This window comes from Catharus ustulatus, chromosome 4, assembly GCF_009819885.2.
Source record: "Catharus ustulatus isolate bCatUst1 chromosome 4, bCatUst1.pri.v2, whole genome shotgun sequence".
NCBI lineage: Eukaryota > Metazoa > Chordata > Aves > Passeriformes > Turdidae > Catharus > Catharus ustulatus.
In genome coordinates this window covers 14,480,728-14,503,271 of record NC_046224.1, presented here as the reverse complement: position 1 = coordinate 14,503,271, position 22,544 = coordinate 14,480,728, and the positions used below count along the sequence as shown (strand labels likewise).

The window sequence follows — 22,544 nt, the reverse complement described above, 5'->3', positions numbered from 1 at the left end:
TCCAAAATGCTTCACCAAAATTCTTAAGAACCTAAGAACAGCATGAGAATCTTCTGTTAGTGGTTTCAAGGAATGATTTGGCCTTATGTATAAGATTCCACTGTTCATAAAACAGTTACATTATGTTCTCTTTCATCTTCCTTCAAGTTAATCAATTCTAATTGATTAATCAATATTTGTGCTCTCTTATAGTAATTCTCCAGGTACATAAGTGGCAATATGCCCAGAAACTGCTCCTGCATATTTGCGAACAATATGTATAATTTATTACTTTTTAGAAAAGGGTCAAGACCTATTTTATATATTCTGTATAAGCATTAGCAGGGCAAAGCTCTCCAATATTAAACTTCTCTGAAACAGAATAGATGATCTAACACTGCTTGTGAATTTTTGCCAAAGAAAGGATTCAGACTTTAAGTGCAAGGGCACAGCTCAGCTTTGATGGTACCAGCCCCTTGAGCCAGCCTCTTGCTCTGATAAAAGATTCATCAGTTTTTTAACTGCTGCCCTATGGGCTGTCATTTCCAAACTAAATAGCCTGTTGTTAATCACCCCAGCACATTTTCCTCATAAGAGACAAAACCAAAAGAACAACTCTGAACTGTATTGTAAAAAGGAAGTGTAGAAGGCTTCCTTGGCCAGTGGATGAGCTGCTGCTGCTGCTATTCTTCCTGGTGATAAAACAGTTGTTAGGCTGAGCAGAGAGAAATGTCAGTGAGAGCAACTTCAGGCTTATCCTCTGTTAGGGCTGCAGACATTTGGTCATCATTTTGTTTTCTCCTTGCTGGCTTACACACAGTGAAAGTGGAAGGGAAAGAGAGCAGCTTCAGAGCCCACTGTAGTGACCTCGAGCACCTGGAGCTCGAGGAGGGTGTCTGGTAACATCCTTTGTGTGTGCAGGCAGAGTAACCAGCCTGGCACATCATGACAGTCCTGGGAGCAAAAGAGTAATATTACAGTTTCTGGCAATGGGGAAGCAGGCAACTGAGAAGAACAATAAACAGTGCTGTAAAAGGAAGAGGTTTTCCTGGGAAGAAGAACAGGAAGAGATGCATTAGAAGAGGAACGAGTCCATCTAATATAGCATGGGAAGAAGAAAACAAACCTCTGAATAGGCCTGTCTCCTGATTCTTTCCTGATCTGGTCCTCTAAAGAGTAACAAAGTACCACTGCAAAAACCTCTTTGCCTCATCTGGTTGCAAATGCATGCTTCAATTCATATTCTTCTCTTGAAGTAATTTTTCCAAAACTGTAACACACTAGGTAAAACTGATATTGAGAGACAGCAACTAGATGGCAAATGATTAAATCCCCAGAAAAGCAAAAAGTTGCTAAAGTATCAATTCTTTTAAATTATTTTTTATTTAAGGGAGTTAACTAAGGAATACATTGCTGAACTCACATTGACTGACTGTCACATCCTCATCAATCTACAAAGTTAAAGTTTCCATAAAATTCAAGTAACTTCACAGATGGTATGAGAATTGGAGTTTCTTTAGATTATTATATTTTTAATCACAGACAGTATGTGAAATATATGTATTTATAAATATATATGTGCAAATTTACCTATCTGATATTCAAAACCTATTATAGTTAAACGAGGGCTCAAGACAATATTGAGTGTGTATAGCAAGTCCTAAGTTGTCTCAAAGTCTGAAGGTTATCTTTTTCTCTTCTCTCATTTAGCCTTACATTCAAATGGTTCTGCTGGGTTTTAACTTTACGCGATGGTTCTTGTAATTTCAAATAGCCTCTTTAATTAACATGCTGAGCAGAGAACTGTAAGTCACTCCCAACTACTGCAAGTTCTCCTTCAGCTTCAGTGATAGCCTTATCTTACCCTTCCATTCAAATTAAAATACAGTGTGTGAGAGTGGGATAAAGTGTTAAAAAAAGGTGGACTTCACTGAGCATCATGTACTGAATGCAAATCTGATCACACTGTAAGACATATTATTTAATATATGAGAACGGTATTTGACACCCTCTAAAAGGCCACGGGGAAAAGCCATTAAGCCCTTTACATTGCCTGTTCCCCTCTAAATGACCTTTGAAATTGTTACTTTCATACACAGAACTACAGCAGAAAGAAGTTGAAGTTCAATACAAGGAAAAAAACAACCAAAAAACACAAGAGTGGGAGTGGGAGATGCTATCAATACAAAGCTTGACTTTTGTTCCAGACACTTGAGCTTTAGCAGCAGAAGATATTATCTCTCTTCAAGATGAATTAGGTTTTTGCTAATACACCACTCTTTAAACAGCAGCATCTCTCATGGAGAGGCAGAGGTGAGGAAGAGAGCTGGCACAGGAATGTTTAATTACTGCATCTACAGTGACAGAGCCCTTGAGTCCCTGCTCAGAATCAGAACAAGAAGGAGGAGTGGGAGAAGTTCCCCAGGGACTACAGATCCTGGCTCCACAGAAGGAACAAGCCAGACTTAAGAAGTGCATTTTAATATCTTTGCTCTCTTCAGAGCTCAGTAGTTTTCCAGTGGCTTTTATGAATAAAATTACTGTAATGAAGAACTCCTTTAAAAAATTATCTTATTCAATTTTCCAGAATGCTGCCTGTAAAGGATTTCAAGCAGGAAGAAGTGTTCCTAATCCACTGGACAATCTGAGCAAAAGGGGATGAGCAAGTCTTGGGAGATCCCCAGAATGCATGAGGCTTTAGATTGCAGACCTCCACAAAGGGAGAACTCAGCTGGGAAGCCTTCTGCTAAACACTTGGAACAGATTGTGGGAACTATCAGCAATTACAGGTAACTGATTCAAAAGAAGAAATGAAAAAAAATAGTTCAAAACATCAGTATCAAGACAGCAAGCACAGTCCAGAGAAGAGCTTCATAAACAGAGGAAATAATCCCTCAGTAGTCCTTGGAAGAATTCATCATTGGAAAAAGTCCATCAAGTGCCCACACAGGAGAAGTTTAATGCTGTATGTCTACACAACACTGCAATATTGCAAACAGACCCCTATCCTGCAGACCAAGTGGCTGATGACTACTGAGACAGAAGATGTAGCTCTCACTGTAATGCAAAGCAGATCCCATCCAGAGGAGTGATACTGAGAGCACTGTTAACATCACAGCAGGTTCTAGGAGTACACAATAATCATCATGTTGCAGGGTTCATAAGAGAGAAATGCTCAGAGCTTAACCAAGAGGGGTCTGCCAAAATGCCATTGGCACACTAACGTAATGATGGTCCAGCCAAGTGGAAGCCAGGATATACCAACAATAAGGAAAATATATAATAAAGCAATTTCATATCCAGAGCAGATGCCCACAAATTATTTTGACTCCCTGAAGCTATTGAGAAAAATAATTCAGGAGCAGAAGGGTAAATGTGTGCACAGCCTTAGCTTGAGCAAGTATAATGGAACAGCTGATTAACTACCTATTAAACAGACAGCATGAGGGAGTTAGGAAACCTTCTGTGTCAGGACCCCTACTGTCCCAAGAATGCTCATGTACTGGCACCCACATTGAGACTTCATGCCCTTCCATAACAGTAACTCCAGGCTTTTGCTAAGCTGGGGCTTTGTGGCTCACTGCTCCTCAGAGCTTCTAAGGGAACAGTACCCAGGGTCAGGGTTCAGTTTTCATGCAGACAAAAGCAGGAGCTGGAAACCTGCAGCACAAATTAATGTGCATTGTCTGTAATAGCACCTGACTTCCAAACAGAGCTGCAGGCTGGTCCTTCCATTAGCTCCCTCCTGAATCAAATTTTAAACTTTCTGTTCTCATACTTAAAAATCTACCTAATTGTTTTTCTTTCCCTCATGCTCCCACCCTTGACAGCGCTGAATTAAATCTCTTGAGAAAGCATTTGAGATGCTGTGCGTCATCCCAACCTCAGCATGCATGTTTTGAGTGATACATTCACCTTTTCCCTAAAACAATCCTGTGTGCTTTTTTGGTAGCATTATCACCTTTGTCTGATCCAGATCATTCACTCAGTGCATTTAAGCTTTCTTAGAAGCTCACAGTTGTTTTTATATGAAACACAAACACATTATTTGCCTGGCAGAAAATTACCTGAAGCTTTTTTATGGTAGCTACATTAAGCGAAATAATAATGTAAACACATCACTTTCCTTCTGTTTCATAATTCACTTTTTCAATTACATCCATAGTTAAACTGAAGGCTTTGGGGTAATTTTCTGTTTTGAGGGTGCACTCAGCACCTTTTGATGCTAAAAAGTAACTAACAGAAAAAACTTAAACATTCCAGTTAACTGATGTGTTTATAGACATCAGTTAGATGTCTCTAATTAGAAAATAATCTAGATGTCTAAAATTAGAAAATACAATCATTAATATGATTCATGTTTCCATTTTTATTAATGTACAGATTCATATTAATGTATTTCAATATGTATTTCAAAACAAAAGACTCTACATATGATCTATCCGTTTTTAAAAATGGCATTTCTGGGATTTATTAAATGCATACATAAGAGGTTACAAAAGTAAAACCTGTAGATTTCTGTTCCAAAGCTCAAAAGAAACAATTCTTAGCACACTGCTAAATGCTGTTAATTACCAAGAATTTCTTACCGGGTCTAGGTTCTTAAAAAGAAGGATGTCCTTGCACGCCTCCTGCAGTCGGTTTCTTTGATCATCTGTTTTGGGGTGAATAATCTGAGGGATAGAATACAAAAGCTCTTAGAGTGATTATCATATAGTAGCACTAGCTGAAGGACTGAGCTAATTAAACTAAGCATTTTACACAATATTTTGGCCATGGTTCATAACTCTCTTATTTCAAAACCTTCAGGATTTGAATAAACATTCAATGATAAAATGGTATCACCACAGCATTAGCAAATGAAACACTGCTCACAAGATATTTATACCTGTGGAATCCAGCTTGTTTCTGCAAGCCATTCTGGGCACCTTTATCTACACCACTGCTACAGAAGCATTACTACTCTCCAATCATATTTGGGGCATACATGTTTTATAAAAAGCACCACTGTTACATTCAGCCACTTGGCCCTGACTACTTCTTAAAGAATATTTTGTGAAATAGTATCTGTGTTAAATTTATATCAGAAATTTCACAGAGTAAACAATAGACTTGACACTATCTGAGTGAGCAGGAGATTTACTAAATTACCAGTGTCTGGTTCATCTGAGTATCAATCAAGTTGTTCACTCATATGCTTCAAAAGATTTGCTATGTATAGCTGTAATATATAGGGTAAGCTCTTGGGCAGTGTTACAAGCCAGAATATTAGGTAGAATAAAAACAATTAAAATTGTCTTGAAACTCATGCTATTTCATTTTAAAAGCTAAATATTGCACAAAAATGTTTCCTTTACCACAGGTTTGGTAATTTAGAATAATGCATCAAGTCCTACATGGGTAACTATTACAGAGAAATTTTAAATGTTCCTTTAACACAAAACTCCAAGAGATTACTAAAGTATATTATAATAACAATGTTTTTGGAAAGGAATGGTAAAGCTGGTTACATTTTTCCTCCTAAATTTAATGCCTGAGAATTGAAAAAATACATGACTCAAGCGTGAAGTACCCTAGATTCTGCATCATCCTCTTCCTCATCAGGATTGTAAGCTTCTGCACACACTGAAATAAAAGAAGAAGGATAATCTTAATTCAAATTACAGTAGTGTTCCACAAAATTTACAGAACAAAAAATGCCTTGTGTAACACAGCAATAATACACCGTAATGTAACACATTCATACTGCTGAGAGGGTCCAGAACAACATCAAACTGCAGATGAAACAAAACTACACTTGTATCATTTTTGGATATGCTTGGCCTATTTTGAAAGACTGCTAATACACTTACCAATTTCTCACCTAACTTGTTTTAAGTATCTCATCTTGTATCCAGGAATTTTTTTTCGATGTCTAAATTAATTTTTTCTCTTACAATTTAAGCTAGTCATACAGGATGAGAGATCAGATCATAGCCTTCATCTGTGTGGGTTCAAGGTGGTTTAGGGTGTGCTTCTTCACATGGTTGGTTGGTTGGCTCAAGGTGCTTTGTTGGGGTTTTTCACATACTTGAAAACATTTTGTTCCTACCTACCCTTTACTTTCAAGGCTAAATAATTCTGATTCTTCTTTCTTTTCCCTTACAAATCCCATTTTTCAGCTCTCCAGCTATCTTTATTGCCATCCCCTGAATTCCCTCTAATTAGCTATATGTTTATTGAAATGTGATGCTCAAAACTGGTCCCAGTATTTGAACTGAGCAGAGTACTGAGTACATCAGATTAATTACTCCATACATTTTACAGGGTATACATCTTTTTCATCCATCCATGCCTTCTTTACAACACCTTGACTATGTCTATTCACGTAATGACATATATAATTTTCAAAACCCACTGCTTAACCATCTGTCCTGTGCCTGTCTGTGGCTATTGTGCCCAAGTATAGTACCATGCCCTTACACCCACTAAATATTACTTTATTTTCAAAGCCATTTCAAGATCATTTTCAATTCTAATCCTGTTCTCTGGCATCCTTCCAATTCATTCTCAGCTTTGTGACAACTGCAAATTTAATAAGCATATTCTCTAAAATATAATCCAGATTATTGCTGAAAAAACATATTAGTGTCTAAAATAAACTGTTCTGGAATACACATGAATGAAACAGCAGTAGCTGCTTGGGGTTTACCTTATCCAACCAGTTGTGCAACTATATCCCACGCAACCCACACATAAATATTGCTTGATATTCCCTAGCTCGTTTATAGGGACTCTTGTAAAACAGCATTCAGAAGTTTCTTAAAATGAAAATGTAGGGCATCTGCTCCTTTTCTTTTATGCAAAAATTTTAATCTCTTGTTACAGGGTATTAGATAGTTCCAACAAATCTATGCTGATTGCTATTTGTTACTTTCCTCTAAGTATTTACAAATAAATTCTCTTCTAGGAACAAAAATGATCTGCAAATCTGTGACAGGACTCTTCCATCCATAGCTCCTGCCTCCTTTTAAGGATGCGTTTTTCTATTTTTCTGGATGTTTTTTCCCACTCATTTTTCTTCTTCAGATTCCCACTGGTAACTGCTAATAGGACTGAGACTAATTTAGAAAATTCTTCCAGTTTCCAAGTATAGCAAGTTTGAGGCACAGCTAACCTGGGAACACCTAACACATTAAGTACTGTCTGATTTGTCCTCTCTTTCTAGGTTGTTTTCCATATACTCTAAATAACACTAGTGAAGACCAATGTGCTTCTGTGAATCAGTAGAGCAACACTTTCCTGGAACATGCTCTTACCAAAAATGTACTTCCAGAAACATTTCTATTACTCCTCATATACTTGGTGCACACAATCTTTTCTTGTATACATTTTTTGGTCTTGGCTTCTTTGATGCGTTTTGGGATTTTTTTTTTTTTCTCTGCATCTTTGCTATTCTTTTGTATTTGTTTTAATTTTGTACACGGCTCCTTCTTGTGCTTGACATAAATGAGCTCCTTATATTTTAGATTTATTTTACTACACTTTTTGTCCTTCTCCTAAGCTGTTTAAACTTTCATTTTTTCTCTTTATAATTTTTCTTTAGGGAACAAACAATTCTTTAACTTCATTTCTCCAGACTCATTTATAAAGATGTTATGCTCACTGTCCTCTCACATCCCTTTTAAACCTGTTGTTCTAATTATTTTACCTCTTTCCCTTCCTAAAATCTGCAAGCCCTGTGATTGCAGGATAATTCTCACTCAACCTGCCTTTTCTGTCGCAATTCTTTAACAGTTTCTCTCTTAGAGTTAGTATGAAATATAATAGCTCCCCTTTAGATTACTTTTCCCACTACGTCAAAATTTGGTCCTAAGTATATTGCAAAGCACGTTGGTATTCTCCTTCATTGACCTCCAGCAAGTGACTGCTTATTAAAATCACTCATTTTCACCATTGCCTATATGTGACAATAAAAATCCCCACCTCCCTGAACTGTTTGGTGGTCTGTGCCATGCCTGCATACCAATGTAGCCCATGAGTTTTTTCCTATTATTATTACTCATAGAGCATCTATATGTCCAACTCCCTCTAGAGCTGGCTCACAGCACAAATATCTGAACCAAAATATACAACAGCCTCTTCCTCCTCCTTGTCCTCCACACCTTTGTTATGCCAGTTCAGTCACAGTGTTGCTCATGGATTAAGATTTGGTGTCCTCTTGTTTATTCCTCATACCTTCCATGCTATCATACAAACAACTTATGAACTCGTAACCAGGCAGACCCATCAACCTCTTAATGACCACATCCAATTAAAAAGATTTCATGGTAAAGTATATCATTGCACATATTAAGCAGAGTCCCAAAGGAAGTCTTGGTCCCCACTGTATCAGGCACTCAACTAAAATGTCAATTTTATAAAACTTGGCATCTTCAAAAACCTAAAGAAATTTGACACAAGTCCCTCTGGAACTGAGTGAGATTCCTATTCAGTTCACTGGAAACTGGATTTGGTCCCAAATAATTACAAATGCCCACAAAAGGAAGTCTGCAATCTCTTGAACTACAATATTTTAACTCTACATAAACAAAGTGTCCCTAACAACTGTTTAATGGTACTACAGTTACTACAATCTTGTCAGAAATAAACTTTAGGGGATTTTATTTAAAGAGCAACAATAATAACACGCCAAGTAAGCACCATATAACCCATCAATGTAAATCACTATTTTGTTTCAGCTGTGCCCTAGTGCACGTATATGTAGGTGGGAGCCAACAATCTGTGTTACAGTACAGTGTGCTGCTGGGCATATGGGGAGTTGTTTCAGCCTGAGGCACAGGTACAGCCTGTCCTTACCTCTATGTCAAAAGAGTTAAAACAAATCAGGAATTTAATGTAATAGCTTGCATACTGTTATGACAGCACTGACTAGGCTAGGTCTCAGAGAGCCGAGCTGAACATTTAATAGTCTTCCAGAACACACAAAAGAATCTGAATTTTTCCCATCCATGCCCATCCTAATCACCTTATCAGTCCTTTTCATGTAGCACGATCAGTCCAGAAAGAGAGTATGCTCCTCAAATATTTATTCTGGGTCAGCTTGTGTCTCTGCAAAACACTCTTCTCTGCTAGAAACATTTCAGTCAGTAGCTACTTTCAGCAGGTTCCCTCATCAAATATTTCTTATTTATCAGTGGTTATGGACAACATATTTAAGAACTGCAATTTTTCCTGACTAGTACCCATAGGCTAAATTCTAAAAGGATTTATTCTTATCATCTGATGAGAAACTTACTCTTCTGGTTGCAAATCTGTACTTATTTTGCCTTCATTTGGGTCACAAAGAAAATAACAATGCTGTGAATCTGCTGTTTTAAATATAGAATTTCCTTTCCCTTATTGCTTATTTCAGTTACACATTCATTTCTAAGTGCACACCACTAGATGTCTCATGGAAAAACCTGATACACTTTATTTTGGTTCTGAAAATACCATTTCTGACATTACTATGGTTCACTGAATTTTATTACATGAACACTGGAGTTTGGCACATGAGAATCCCACCATCTAAAAATGAGATGCCTTTTACACAGACATCCATCACTTGCACAAGTAATTTGGATTCCAGTTACAGTCAATGCAGAGAAACAGGCAATTTTTACCAAGTGATTCTTGTGACCTGTATTACATGCCCAGACTAAAATGAGATTGATTAAAAGGTGGTTTATTGGTTGAGGCAAATCCTATCCCTTTTGAGACGCGTCCTAGTAGTTACAACAAGCTGCAAGACTGGTTTCCCCCACTTCTCCATTTGGTATGTATTTCCTGGAAAACAAAGGAATTCATCATCTGATGTTGATGACAGGCTGCTCATGCAATAGCACACCTTTTGTACTTGTTTTGTGTACTGCAAGGAGAACAGTCTGTGGTCCCCATCTCTTTTGCCTAAGGCACCATGACCATGACTGACTGACACCACAGACAATAATTATTCTGAATGACTGCACACTGCTGGTGTGCAATAATCATAGTGTTCAATATTTTATTTTTTTACCTCTCTAGCTCATTCCACATCCCAACAATACTCAGTACATGCTACTTTGCCATGCTCAAATGCTCTGTTTTGCTATGTGCCACTGCTGAATGCAATATTCACATCGTTGCTCAAAAAGCAGCCCTACTACTACTCTTAGGGATGTATTTCAATTCATACATAATTATGACATTAAAAATAGTGACACAAACACTCTACTTATTTCTCCACTGGTTGCTAAGCTCAACTAAGTGAAATTATTTTTTTTGTTTCAGTTTTTCCAGCTGAGGGCTATGTTTCACAGTTCCCGAAGATGGACACAAATACCAAAAAACCCAAATCAACACAAAGTATTTGTAGGAAGAATGAACTGTAAAAAGACAGTGTATTATGAAAATACACATGCACTGAAATCTGTGCACCCCTCTAGATGGATTGCTTTGTCAGCAAGACAGATGTAAACTTCGATAATTTTTAACTCATCACTCCAAGTAAAGTCAATTTTCTAGTTTTCACCTGGTTAATATACTTTATATTTAAAATCAGCAATACAGTCACTTCAACCATCAATGAATTCTAAAATGAAAATTAACACACAGTTGGCAGTTGTAAGATCAGAAAACATGTTAGTCATGCTCTCTCATTTCCTTGACACATCAAGAAATAAAACTATCAATAAAGAAATCAGTGAAAATCCATATATAATCACTGAATAATGTATTTTACTCAAAACATGGCAGGAAAACCAAGAGTACATGTGTACTCTTCCCAAACTAGAGAACCCCCAAGTCATAAATTGTATTAGAAAGAATTTTTCAAGAGAAGAGTGGTGAAAATATTTTTTATGCCATTCAAATCAAACTACAGTTTGGCCAGCGTGACTACCAGGCTGGAGCATGGAAACAGACCATCTCCAGCTGCTGTAGCTACACCAGCATGTCACACATCCCTATAAACATCCCTATCTATGGCAACTATTGCCTCAGACAGTAAAATCATCACTTCCCCAGTTTAACTGTATGACAATTGCTAAGGTGACCTAGTGACAGTGTGAGATTTTTCCTGTTTTGTCAGGATTTTTCTTCTCTTGAATGAGAAATATGGTACACAGGGACCCCTTGCAGAGCAGGTGGTAGTTCTAAACTAGACTAGACAAACACTACTGGACCTTCAAAGCTGCTGACATCTCACCAGTTCTAACCACTACAGAAATAATTAGAAAGACAGCCCTGCACCCCAAAACTCCAATTCCATAACTAGTTTTTATTCAAACAAAAGCAAGCCTTTGGGGGTGGTGGCAGTGAGAAATAACCAGTCATGGTCTCAGACACTTAAAATTATCAAGTACCATATTATTTCTGTCTTCCTGGTTATGACTAGAAAGATCTGACACATGGAAGATGCAATTGAAGAGCTGTAAGAAAACATAAGGACTGGAGAACAGCCCAGAGAAAGGTTGCTCAACTCTCTCATCTATCTGAGTGTAAAATGAAACGAGACAGATAAAATTTATCTGATTTCCACGCATGATATAAGGCAATATCAACTGGCTCTGCTGCTGAGACCCACTATTTGTGCCAAACCCTGGAACTACTTCAAGAAGTTTAGATTACTTCGAATATAAACTAATTTGGAACAAAGTCTGATTGCTGGGGCTATCACTTCCCATGATACTGTCAAAAAGAAGTCTGTGAAGTACCTACTCCTGAGGGGGTCACTAAATTGAAATTTATCTAGGCATAATTAGGTGAATACACAGAATGCCTGATACCTTGCAATTCTGTGTTATTTCACATAATTATTTCAGACACAGAACATTTACATTAGAGATGCTATCCAAACTGGAATAAAAGGGTGCATACTCAGAAAAAGCAGTTTGGCAATCAGAGAGACATGCATATTATAGAGATTTCCTCATATGCAACAAAGCAAAAATAAAGAAATTTCCCCTCCAATCCACACGACTTAGGGGATAATGACTTTTGAGCAGTCAGCTACCTAGCACAAATAACTAAGTGCTCAGAATGTCAGCATAAAAATCTGAAGCTGGATAAAATCCAGGCAGCTTGTTTCTTCTTAATTATCAAGAAGGTGGTCTTCAGTTCATTAGGCAGGAACTGACTGAATCAGAGTCTTGGGAGCACTGCCAAGACAGTCTGTTTCAGGATCAGCTGCTCATGAAGGACAGTTGCTCTTGCTGTCAATGCTCGGGCTGCAATTCTCCAAACACTGCCTTCATAGTCACAGTCACCTACCAAATACCAGGGTTGTGCTCAGCTACACAGCTCAATGGCAAACCTTTCATTTTGCCAAAGCTGGAAGACCTTGCTCAGCCTACACTACATGCTTGCAAGAAATTAGAGCCACACAATCAACTTTTCTACAGCATTTTCGCTTGGCCATCTGCTACCAGTGCTATTTCTAATGTGCTGAACTACAAGCTATTTCCTCAAGCATTTCTGAAAAACACGAAGTATCTAATATAACATGTAGCATCTTGAGTAAGGTCCATGCCAATAGTGAGTCATAAAACCTCCCAAGGATTCTCTTTAAAAGTCCACATAGAGTTTATTCATATTTCAAAAATCTAGCAATGAAGCAGAAGTTTCATCAAGATTCTACTGATCACTATGAAAGCCCATTTGAAGAAACAGGATAACCTCCCAAAATAGTTTGATAACTTTATCCCAGTTGAGTTATTCATGGGTGGACACCTTTGCACAGGTATATTATCTAGTATGTAAAAGTGATAATTGTGATGTACTAGACCACAGTACCTTCCTCTGCTTCAAAGCACTCTGGATCACAGCTAGCACACACATTGCTGGGTCAAAGATGCACACTACTCCCTGAAGTCAGAGGGGTTTGAATCACTAAGCATGCTCCTTCACAGAAACTACCCATTCAGACTTCAGCACAAGGAACTGAAAGAATTCCCTATTTTAAAATAGGGCACCAGAAAGGAGCTTTAACAGAATTTCCCTAAGGACTTCTGCAGTACTTAGTCCTCTTTCTAGTCCTATTTCAGTTCTTTCAGTAATCGTGCAATTTATCATGGTGGAGCTAAAAAAATCAAACAACCCCAGCCAGACTTCTGGCTCATGGTAGGAGACAGTTTTGCTTGGGGTCTCAGGAAATGCTGGGTTTCATCTGTCTGGCTGGTGAAAACCAGCACAAACACACATAACACTTCAGGTAGTTATTAAACAATCAAAGTAATCACATAAGTAGGATGCATTTCCACTAGAAGAGTTGCCAATATATACCATGCACTGTAGTAGTTACTCCATCAGCTTTCCCACTATAGCATAAGGAGCAGCACAACATATAGCAACATACTGTACTCTGATGTTGACTTATGCAACCTACTGTTCTCATTCTCATACAAGTCCATCAGTTCAGAGTGCTACAGTGTGTTATTTGGGATGTATATAAAATATGCATAAATATTTGACAAAGTCTGAGCAGGCACAGAGCTCTTTGCATACATTTAAATTTTATACTTGCTAATACTACAGAATAGAAACAGAACTGCACCCAGCTCTTCCTGCCATATTTAGTAGTTCGTATCAAACTGCACAGTGATGTGATCACATAGCACCTCAACCACAGGTACTTTTATTGAGAAGTCAGCATTAGGATGTTATCAGAGAGACAAAATTATTTTCCTATTTTTCCTAGAAAGCTATCTCTTATATACAGTGTGAACAAATATAAATTGCAGCTGTTAAAAAAAAAAAACATTCTGAAACATGCAACCTAATCTTTGCCCGTTTTGTTAGCCCATTTAAAGAGGGTTAAAAACAAAAACTGTCTGGGACAGTAGTAGTGCTTCTCAGATAATTTAAGAAGGCAAAAGAATCTGCTATGTAGACAGCAGCTGGAAGACAGGAGTAAAAATACATGAGAAAAATCTGTGTCAAGGACCTGCAAAGAGTTACAGAGACTAATGATAGAAGAAGGTAGGTGGTGGTTGTTCTATGAAACCACATATTTATGGCTATTTTATGTACTAGTGTTTAAAGACTAAAACAAGATCTTGATAGCTATAGAAAAGATGTTGTGAAGGGAAGAAAATGGTTGGAGTGACAAAGAAAATAATCACTGATGACTGGACACTTAAAGATATTAAAAGATTTGAGAAAGCAGAAAAATATTATATTGAGGGGAGACGACAGAAGGTGACCTCCAAGACTCATGTAAAGAGAGGCTGTAGGGAGAGTTGAGACAAAGGCAAAAAAAATAATTGACTCTGACAAACTTGTCTCAGTGTCCTGCCAAGTGATTAAACTGATTTGACCAAGATAAGGTGAAAAACCTGCCAACAGTAGGTATTATAGTATTAATAGTATGGTATATAGTACAATCTATCATCCAGCAAAATGGAGAAGGTACATATAATTCCAAATCTAGAACACTCCTACGAACCTTTGGAATGATGTCTAAGTCATAAATTCAGGAGTTCTTCAGAGGCATGTGTCAAAGCCTGTGATCCCATATCCAGTGAAGGTTCAGTCTGGGCAGCTAAGGGAGTGCAAAACTCAATCTCAAACAGCCTTCACAGAAAACCCTGCAGCCATATGGGATTCAAAACAGCAAGCTGAGAATAGGCACCTAAAAAAGAGGTGGGATAATACTTTTGAAAGAATGGTTGCTATAGCAAAGTTACCTTTGGTTTTCACCCTATGGGAACAAGGGAAGGAAGCTTAAACCCATCTTTCTCATATTCCAGAAGTGCCCTACATTCTGCATTCCAAAGTACACTGTAATGAGATGCTCCTCATTTCTCCTGGGCCCAGGCTGCTAGGTGAAATGAAATGGGAGAATAAGCTATCAGAGCTTGTCTCCTGGAATTTCAGCTTGCTGATTTTACGTATGTTGGCTCTGGTCAAATGGGTAGGTCATGTTCACATAATCCTCTATAAGAAATATGATAAACTAAACTTACTAAACAGGTTCCAGATATAACAGGAAGACAGGTAGACAAAAAACATTAGGGAAAATACTTCTGCCAAGTTTTGGAATGGTTGATTTTGAACATCTGTTTTCTTAACAATTCCAAAAAATAAATTCAAGACTTTTTGCTGACAGGATTCTTTTCAAAAAGCCAAAGGAAGTTCAGGAGACAAATCAAAACTATAAAATAATATATATGCTGTTTTACTTTTTAGTAGTCAAAATATAAAGTGCTGTAATGAAATAATACTGGTGACTATACACCAAGGTAAAAAAGCAAGTCCCACATAGCAATCAGTACATGCTCACCTGCATCTGCAATGGTGCAGACAATCATAACAGGCCAAAAGATGGGCTACAAATATTATCATTCCAAGAACAGGGACAATAATCACCCTGCAAACACAGATTACCACACTTATATTTTAATAGAAGTTGTCTGTAACTGCATGCCGACTCAGAACAAGAAAAAAGGCATTGAGGTCTCACTGAACTAATCTTTTTCTAAGAGGAAAAAAGCCCCAAGCCTCCCTTCATTCAGTAACATCCTGTGACTACTTGAAACTAATATTTCTCAAAGTCCTTAGTCAATGGTAAGTGCAGACAGTGCGCTCTGAGGACTTAAAAAAAAAAAAAAGGCATATTTTTATTTTCAGCTTTCTAAACACCCTCCACCCCTCCAATACATACACATTTGGTACCATTATGAACTAAATACTACTGTATTCAAAAGACTAAATGGGTAAACACACAAACACATCTTTTTCCTGCATATTGTGAAACTAGTTTTATTTTTTCTTTTATCTATGAATCTTGCAGAATTCCACAGTGCCATTTCACTCCTTCTTGCTTTACACTACTATAAGAGGATGCAGAATGGCTGGATGAGGTCTCATCAGCAAACACAGGATGATCCAAGGTGTTCTACTCTTTTATGCTGTCACCATCACTTAACTCCATTTTCTCAGTATTTACTTAAAACCACTCTGCACTTGAAGAAAATATGAACCCCAGGAAACTAACATATGTGTGCAGGAGGAGTTCACTGATGAACATTTGATAATCTGACCTCAGACAGCATCAGACTGACAAGGCAGTTAGTTTGGACTTCCCAGTCTATTCCATACCTAAATGACTGTGATGACAAAAGCATCCTTCTCCACCTGCAGCTGATCAAGAAAGATGGAGCTTTATCCCAAAAAGAAGAAAATTGCATGAATGGACCCCTGACTTCTCAACAAATGTTTAGTAATTACATCACATTATTTGCAAAAAGCTGAGCACATCTCCACAAATACGTTGGTGCTGTATTCCAGTGCCTGTTCCAGTATTCTCCATTTTCTGCAGACTTCCTTGTCTTACACAAACCTCGACTCCTAGTCTCTTGCCTTAACACACAGGATCTCCACTGGGACCAGCTGTTGCATTCCCCTACACAATCACGACCTCACATCATTTCAGCGGAAAATTAAACTGTAAGACAACAGGAAAAAGCTCACAAGTACAAATACAACAAATTCCTCAGCAATTGAATCCATATCAGAAAACCTCTGAAAAAAGTGCACTTGCCATTTTGAAAACGAAACATAAAATAAACTCTGTTTCCTCTTGAAACTGTGCTGTGCATGCAAAAGAGAGCCATACTTTCAGGAAAACGAGATACACATGAAATTATTCTTGCTGAATGGAAGGGAGGAAATATCTTTATTTCTATTTTCACTTCATGAGAGAAGAGAGAATACCATATTTCCCCTCTGTAAGCTACAATCATTTAAATTTGAAAGGGCAAAATACTGAAGATCCTAACCTGTGCCAAACACTTCACATTTACTGAAACCAATATTCTAAGGAATCCTGTATCCCAGGTAAGCACTTTTCACTAAAGCTCCTAGAATTACAGCACAAATTAAAGAGTTAACATCTCACTTTGCCAGTTGCTAGAATTCAGGCTTATGGTTCTTTTCTCCCAGAAAATTAAGTACCTACGGCTGCTTTTCAGCAACAACTCTGTTAATTATTAAAGAATAATTGAACCTTTGGTGTAAGACAGAGTGTCATCTAGCTTCTTCAGCCAAAACAATTATTTGTAACAGAATGTTCTTTTAGAGATCAAACTTAGAGGGAATAATGAAGGCCATAGAGAAAGATGAAGGAACCCCAAGGAAATTGTATTCTTTTATAAAGGCCCCATGTGTAAGCAGCAGTGCTGAAGAACTTCTTGATTTAATTTGTATACAGTTCCCTTGAGACGTCTAGAAATTTCAGGTTTAATGATGAAATAATCATTCAGTGTAAAAGTTACCAAGATAACAACACAGTTAGGAGATAACACAAATATTCTGGCTGAATGAACCACACTGAGTTGAATGAATCAGACTGCTGAGGTACCCACTGCTGCTGTACTAAATAAAGGTATTCTAATTATAAAGACATAGAAAACAATAAAAAGCAATAAAAATTGAAAGCTACAAGTGTTGAAAATAAACAGTGCCATGCTTGGAATACTATGACAAATGAATTTGAAGGTACTGCACTTAGTGTAAACACTTATAAATCAGCATGGGTTTTTTACAATCCCGGGGGCCTTTCAGTGGGCCAGCCTGTAAAGCAAAGGGAAAGTTATTTACAACTAGTTGAAGCTCTCAAAGTTACACAGTACACACAAGCCAGTGTATAGATCATTCAAGTCTGGAGATTTTCCATCTTAGACATGCACAAAGATAAATCAATAATATGAAGAAACTGAAAAGTCTGGATAATAATGGGATATACAGAAGAATGATCATCAAAATATGGAAAAGGTCCAGGAACTGCACAGAGCCAGATGCATGAAAGACAAAAATGTTATTGATTGTAGCTCTGAGCACACTATTGGTGCTTATATCCCAATGCCCCCAGTATCAGAGGAACCACAGTTCATTACTGTTTTATGGTAAAAAACTTCTTCTAAGTAGCTTATTTGAAACTATTTTCACATAAGCAGTTAGGTTGGAAAAGACCTCTGAGATCATCAAGTCCAACCTCTGACTGCTCACCACCTCATCAACTAGACCATTGCACCAAGTTCCATGTTCGCTCTTTTCTTGAACATCTCCAGGGATGGTGATTCCCCCACCCCCTTAAAAGGTCATGCCAGTGTTTAATAACCCACTCTGTGAAGAAATTCCTCCTGATGTCCAAACAAAACCTCTGCTGGCACAGCCTGAGGCCATGTCCTCTTTTCTTGTTGCTAGCTCCTGGGAGAAGAGGCTGATCCCACCCTGGCTACAGCCTCCTTCAGGCAGTTGTAGAGACCATGAGGTCCCCCTGAGCCTCCTTTTCTGCAGGCTGAACACCCCCAACACCCCCAGCTGCTCCTCCCTCACAGGACTTGTGCTCCAGACCCTTCCCCAGCTCCGCTGCCCTTTCTGGACAGGCTCCAGCACCTGGAGTGGAGTCACTGAAACCTCAGACACCTGAACCAGGTGAGGCCTTGGTGGCTTTCTCCACTTCACTCCTGTGCAACACGGGCACCTGATCCCTCACCTGGCTGAATTTAAGACAACACCAAATAGAGCATTCATCAGGAATGCAGCATTTTCTGAGCAATAAAAATAGTTCTAATATGGATCAAAGATGGAATTCTAACTCCTCAAGTCTCACAGCAATAGACATAAATTATAAAGACATTACTACTTTAAACAAAAAGAACAGGATCCACCATGCAGAAAAAACCTGCCTAAGCAGAAAGTGGTTCATCTCTGCAGAGTGGCTGCAGGATCCAGCGCCTCTCTGAGCTTGTTACAGCCTGTGCTGTAACCCACTCCTCCCTCCAAGGATGAGGGAGGGTCAGGTATCAAGTCCCTAAAGGTATGCCAAGGAAAAATAATGTGTGATCTACAGTAAAGAGGAGGATGCACAGAGACTCTGTCAATAGGCACATAGAGTATCGCCCACAGAAAAACACAGTAACTTATTGATAACAAAACTATCTAAAATAGACATGAATTTCTACCGTAACACACCTAGTAAGAATCAGGCTTTTTATATTTTTCTTTTATTCTTTTTCAAGAACGGTTCAAAATAAGGTGTTTCTTATTACGCTGTCACCACTGAAAACATAAGATTCAGTATAAGATGGAAGATAAAAATATTCAGTGAACTGCTGATGAAATTTTAAGATCTTCCTCATCTTACAAACCCTCTCATAACTTCTCAGTAAAATGTACTCACCTTTGAAAATTAAAAATTTTTAAAAATCAGTCAAGCCTTTATTTTAAAAAGTATAAATATTGCCACAGATTTCACTGGGCACAGCAGAAGGCCACCAGCATATTTTTAATCCCTCACGGAGTTAAATGTTTTTAACATAATATACCCATGAGGGTGAAGCATAGTAATGACTATGTTACTCCATAAGAAATAGAGACACCATGTAAAATCATGAGTAGCCTGTGAGACACAGAGAAGGACAGATATACCAGAAACAAAGAAAGGACTTCGAGACTTTGCTCCCTCATGCTGGTGCATTTATCCCTCCTAGTATCTCTGTTAGAAGATAAAGAGATACAACAGACAATTCCCAATACATGTTTGTGTCTCTACCACCTAAAGGATCAATGACTCAACTGGAAAACAGAATAGTAAGCCTTCATTGGACACAATCCTCCCCCCAAAAAAGAGGACAACGTGAAGTCATGCCACTCCCAGTTCATTTTGTGCAGAACACAAAATAAAAACATGGGTTAAAACCCTCCAAAAGTTGTGATGCTAAACATTTGGTTGTTAGAAAAGGTGTACATGCACATCCCTGATGGCTGCTAATTGCTTCCATTAATCCAGTCAGCCCAGGATTATATTATTCCTTCCCATTAAGCCACTTACGTACGCTCTGCCCACCTGTATTAATGTGCAATTTTCCAACCCAGTCATTAAAGTGCATGAATTTTACCTCAGGAAGGAAGGACAGTGGTAGTTTCAACTTTGTAGTCATGAAACCAACACCAGGCAGAAAAATAGAGAAGTTTCATTAAAAAGAAGTATTCATTAAAAATGGCAGCATTGGGAAGTTCCTGCTGGCACCACTCATATGATAAATGCACCAAGAAACCCAGTTGCTGGATGTGATTGCCACCAGTCTATAAATAGAGACAATTCCAATTGCTCATATAAATAATGGCTTTGCAAATGATCCCTCAGTCATGTTGTGTTTTGATTTAAGAGCCCTGCATGAGAAGTGTGAAATGAACAGAAATCCCCTGAAATTTGCTTCCTCTCTTGCACAATACAACCACTTCTACTACCTCAACCTCCACCCAGCTGAGTGCCTCCCTTCTCATTCAAATTGATGGGACGTACTTAGTGCTTGTAAAAAATAAGGCCTAGTCCTAAATACAAAGGTCTAAAAATTTATGACAGAAAAGGTAACTCATGATCAGGCAATTATAACTTTTGGTGTACAGGGTTTTTTCCTACCTAATAATTCAATCTCAATGCAGAGCTTTTAATGATAAATTTTAAAGCTATTTTGTCACATATACAGTTCTTAAACTAAAAGTCATCAACAATGAAACAGATTTTGCTTCAGCTTTGAAAATGTCACAGATATCGAAAAAACTTCCTCCAGCTCCTAATAAGAATAACATGGTCAGAGGTGAACCACAAAACAGTACATCCTAGGAATTACTTGCCAGAAATACATGGATATGCCAGACTTATGGGTATTATTGGCATTTTTCAGTAATCAAAATTATGTAAGTCCGATTACCTAAAGAATCATAGGATTAAGGTTGGAAAAGACCTCTTGACGTGATACCACCATACCTACTAAACACATCACAGTGTCCCACATCAATTCATTCTTTCAACACTTACAGGGATAGGGGCTCTATCACTTCCCCGGGGAGCCTGTTCCAATGCTTCACCACTCTTTAGGTGAATACATTTTTCCCAATATCCAGTGTATTGGATCCAACTCCCCTAGTGCAACTGAAGGTCATTTTCCCTTGTCACTTGTTACCTGGGAGAAGACACTGACCCCCACCTGGGCAGAGCCTCTTTTCAGGCAGTTGTAGAACCAGTAAGGTCTCTCCTGAGCTCCTTTTCTGCAGGTTGAGCACCCCCAACTCCTTCAGCTGCTCCTCCCTCATAGGACTTGTGCTCCAGACCCCTCCCCAGCTGGGTTCCCTTTCTCTGGACTAACTCTAGCACCTCCATGTCTTTGTGGTAATGAGTAACCCAAAACTGCACACTGGTGTGCCCTTGCCAGTGCCAAGTACAGGAGAAAATAGTTTTTAATAGAATAAAATTATTCTGTAACTTGATAAACTTTACTTTTTTTTGGTGAAAAGTAAAGTTGGCACAATCTTGAAAAATTTGCAATTCGAACCAAGCAACTCAAACAAGTGTCAGTGCACTATATCACAATTCCAATTGTTTTTTCCCGCCAACTTGATCAGCAAAATAAAAATAAAAATTAAAAGATAATTTGGGAAACCAACATCACAAGAACTGACAAAGCAAGCCAGCTGGCACCCCTGAGACGATGTCTGCACAAGGTCTACTCAGGAAGAAAACATGTAAGAAATTATACTTAGAAATTTAGAATACATAAATGAATGATAGCATGTGACAAAATGGCTTATGGCTTTTAGGCAAGTATAGCAAATACTATTACTTAGTGGGTTGTATCTATTGTAAAATATTTTTTCCAAATTAATACCTTTTGTAACAAAATCATGAACATCATGTTCCACTTAAAAGCATCTCTCTACACCAAAATTTACACACTCTATTTTGCTAGATTTACCTAACTTAAAAAGCTGGAAAACATAAACCATAAGGCTGTGTGCCATTCAATTCAGTGTTTTATATGTAAATTTCTCAGGACAACTTTTGTTCTATGTTTGGTGACAGCAATATTCCATTGTTGTGCGGGCCAGAGCATCTACAGGAATGAAATTATTCCTGTTACTTTACACTTTAAATTGACAGTTTCTTGACCATTCCACAGTCAAGTTTGTGCAGAAGGGTTTAAGCAATTGGCTTCAGAGTCAGGTGTAAGGATACCACGAGCTGCACCACGGCATCCGCAGGTACAGAGCGTTAGCATGGTGATACACACAGCTAACATTTGTGTCAGACTGCAGCAAACCAGCCTCTCATAGCAGGCTGTCTTTGTCTCCTTTATGCAGCACGGCTTTTACATCATCACAGGTTTTAATCTTCCTTCCCTTTCAGGGCAGGTTTTCTGCAGGGATGGGGATGTGCACAGCGCAGGCAGTGAGGGAGTCTCGCACCCAACAAGCACTGCTGCTGGGCACTTGGTGGTAGGCGTACCACAAAGGATTTGAAATCCCACCTAATTGTTCTTTTTGACTGCATCAAGCATAGGCTTCCTCCTCCTCTCTTCCAGGCCCTTGCTAACCCAGTGTATCAGCTATTGTCACACTGTGCCTGTGTCACTGCTCCTGCCTCTGCTTTGCTACTGTGACGGCTGCGTGACCCAGTTCTCCAAGAGTATTTTAGTATTTTTTGCAGGTGGACTGTGTTTCTTGAACTGACCCGTAAGAGCTGTACTACTTTCCCTTCCTCATTCCTGCAACAGACCAATTTC

General features: G+C 38.4%; 1 protein-coding gene across 1 annotated transcript in view; it reads right to left on the bottom strand.

Moving 5' to 3' along the window:
• The window catches only part of PRKAR2B (protein kinase cAMP-dependent type II regulatory subunit beta), a 76,874-nt gene that overhangs the window by 15,578 nt on the left and 38,752 nt on the right, over positions 1–22,544 (bottom strand). Inside the window, exons 3-4 of the mRNA XM_033058680.1 lie at positions 5,552–5,604; positions 4,569–4,652 (exon numbers count right to left, since the gene is read on the bottom strand). Of these exons, the coding sequence (XP_032914571.1) occupies positions 4,569–4,652; positions 5,552–5,604 (137 nt within the window). The remainder of the gene's footprint in view (positions 1–4,568; positions 4,653–5,551; positions 5,605–22,544) is intronic.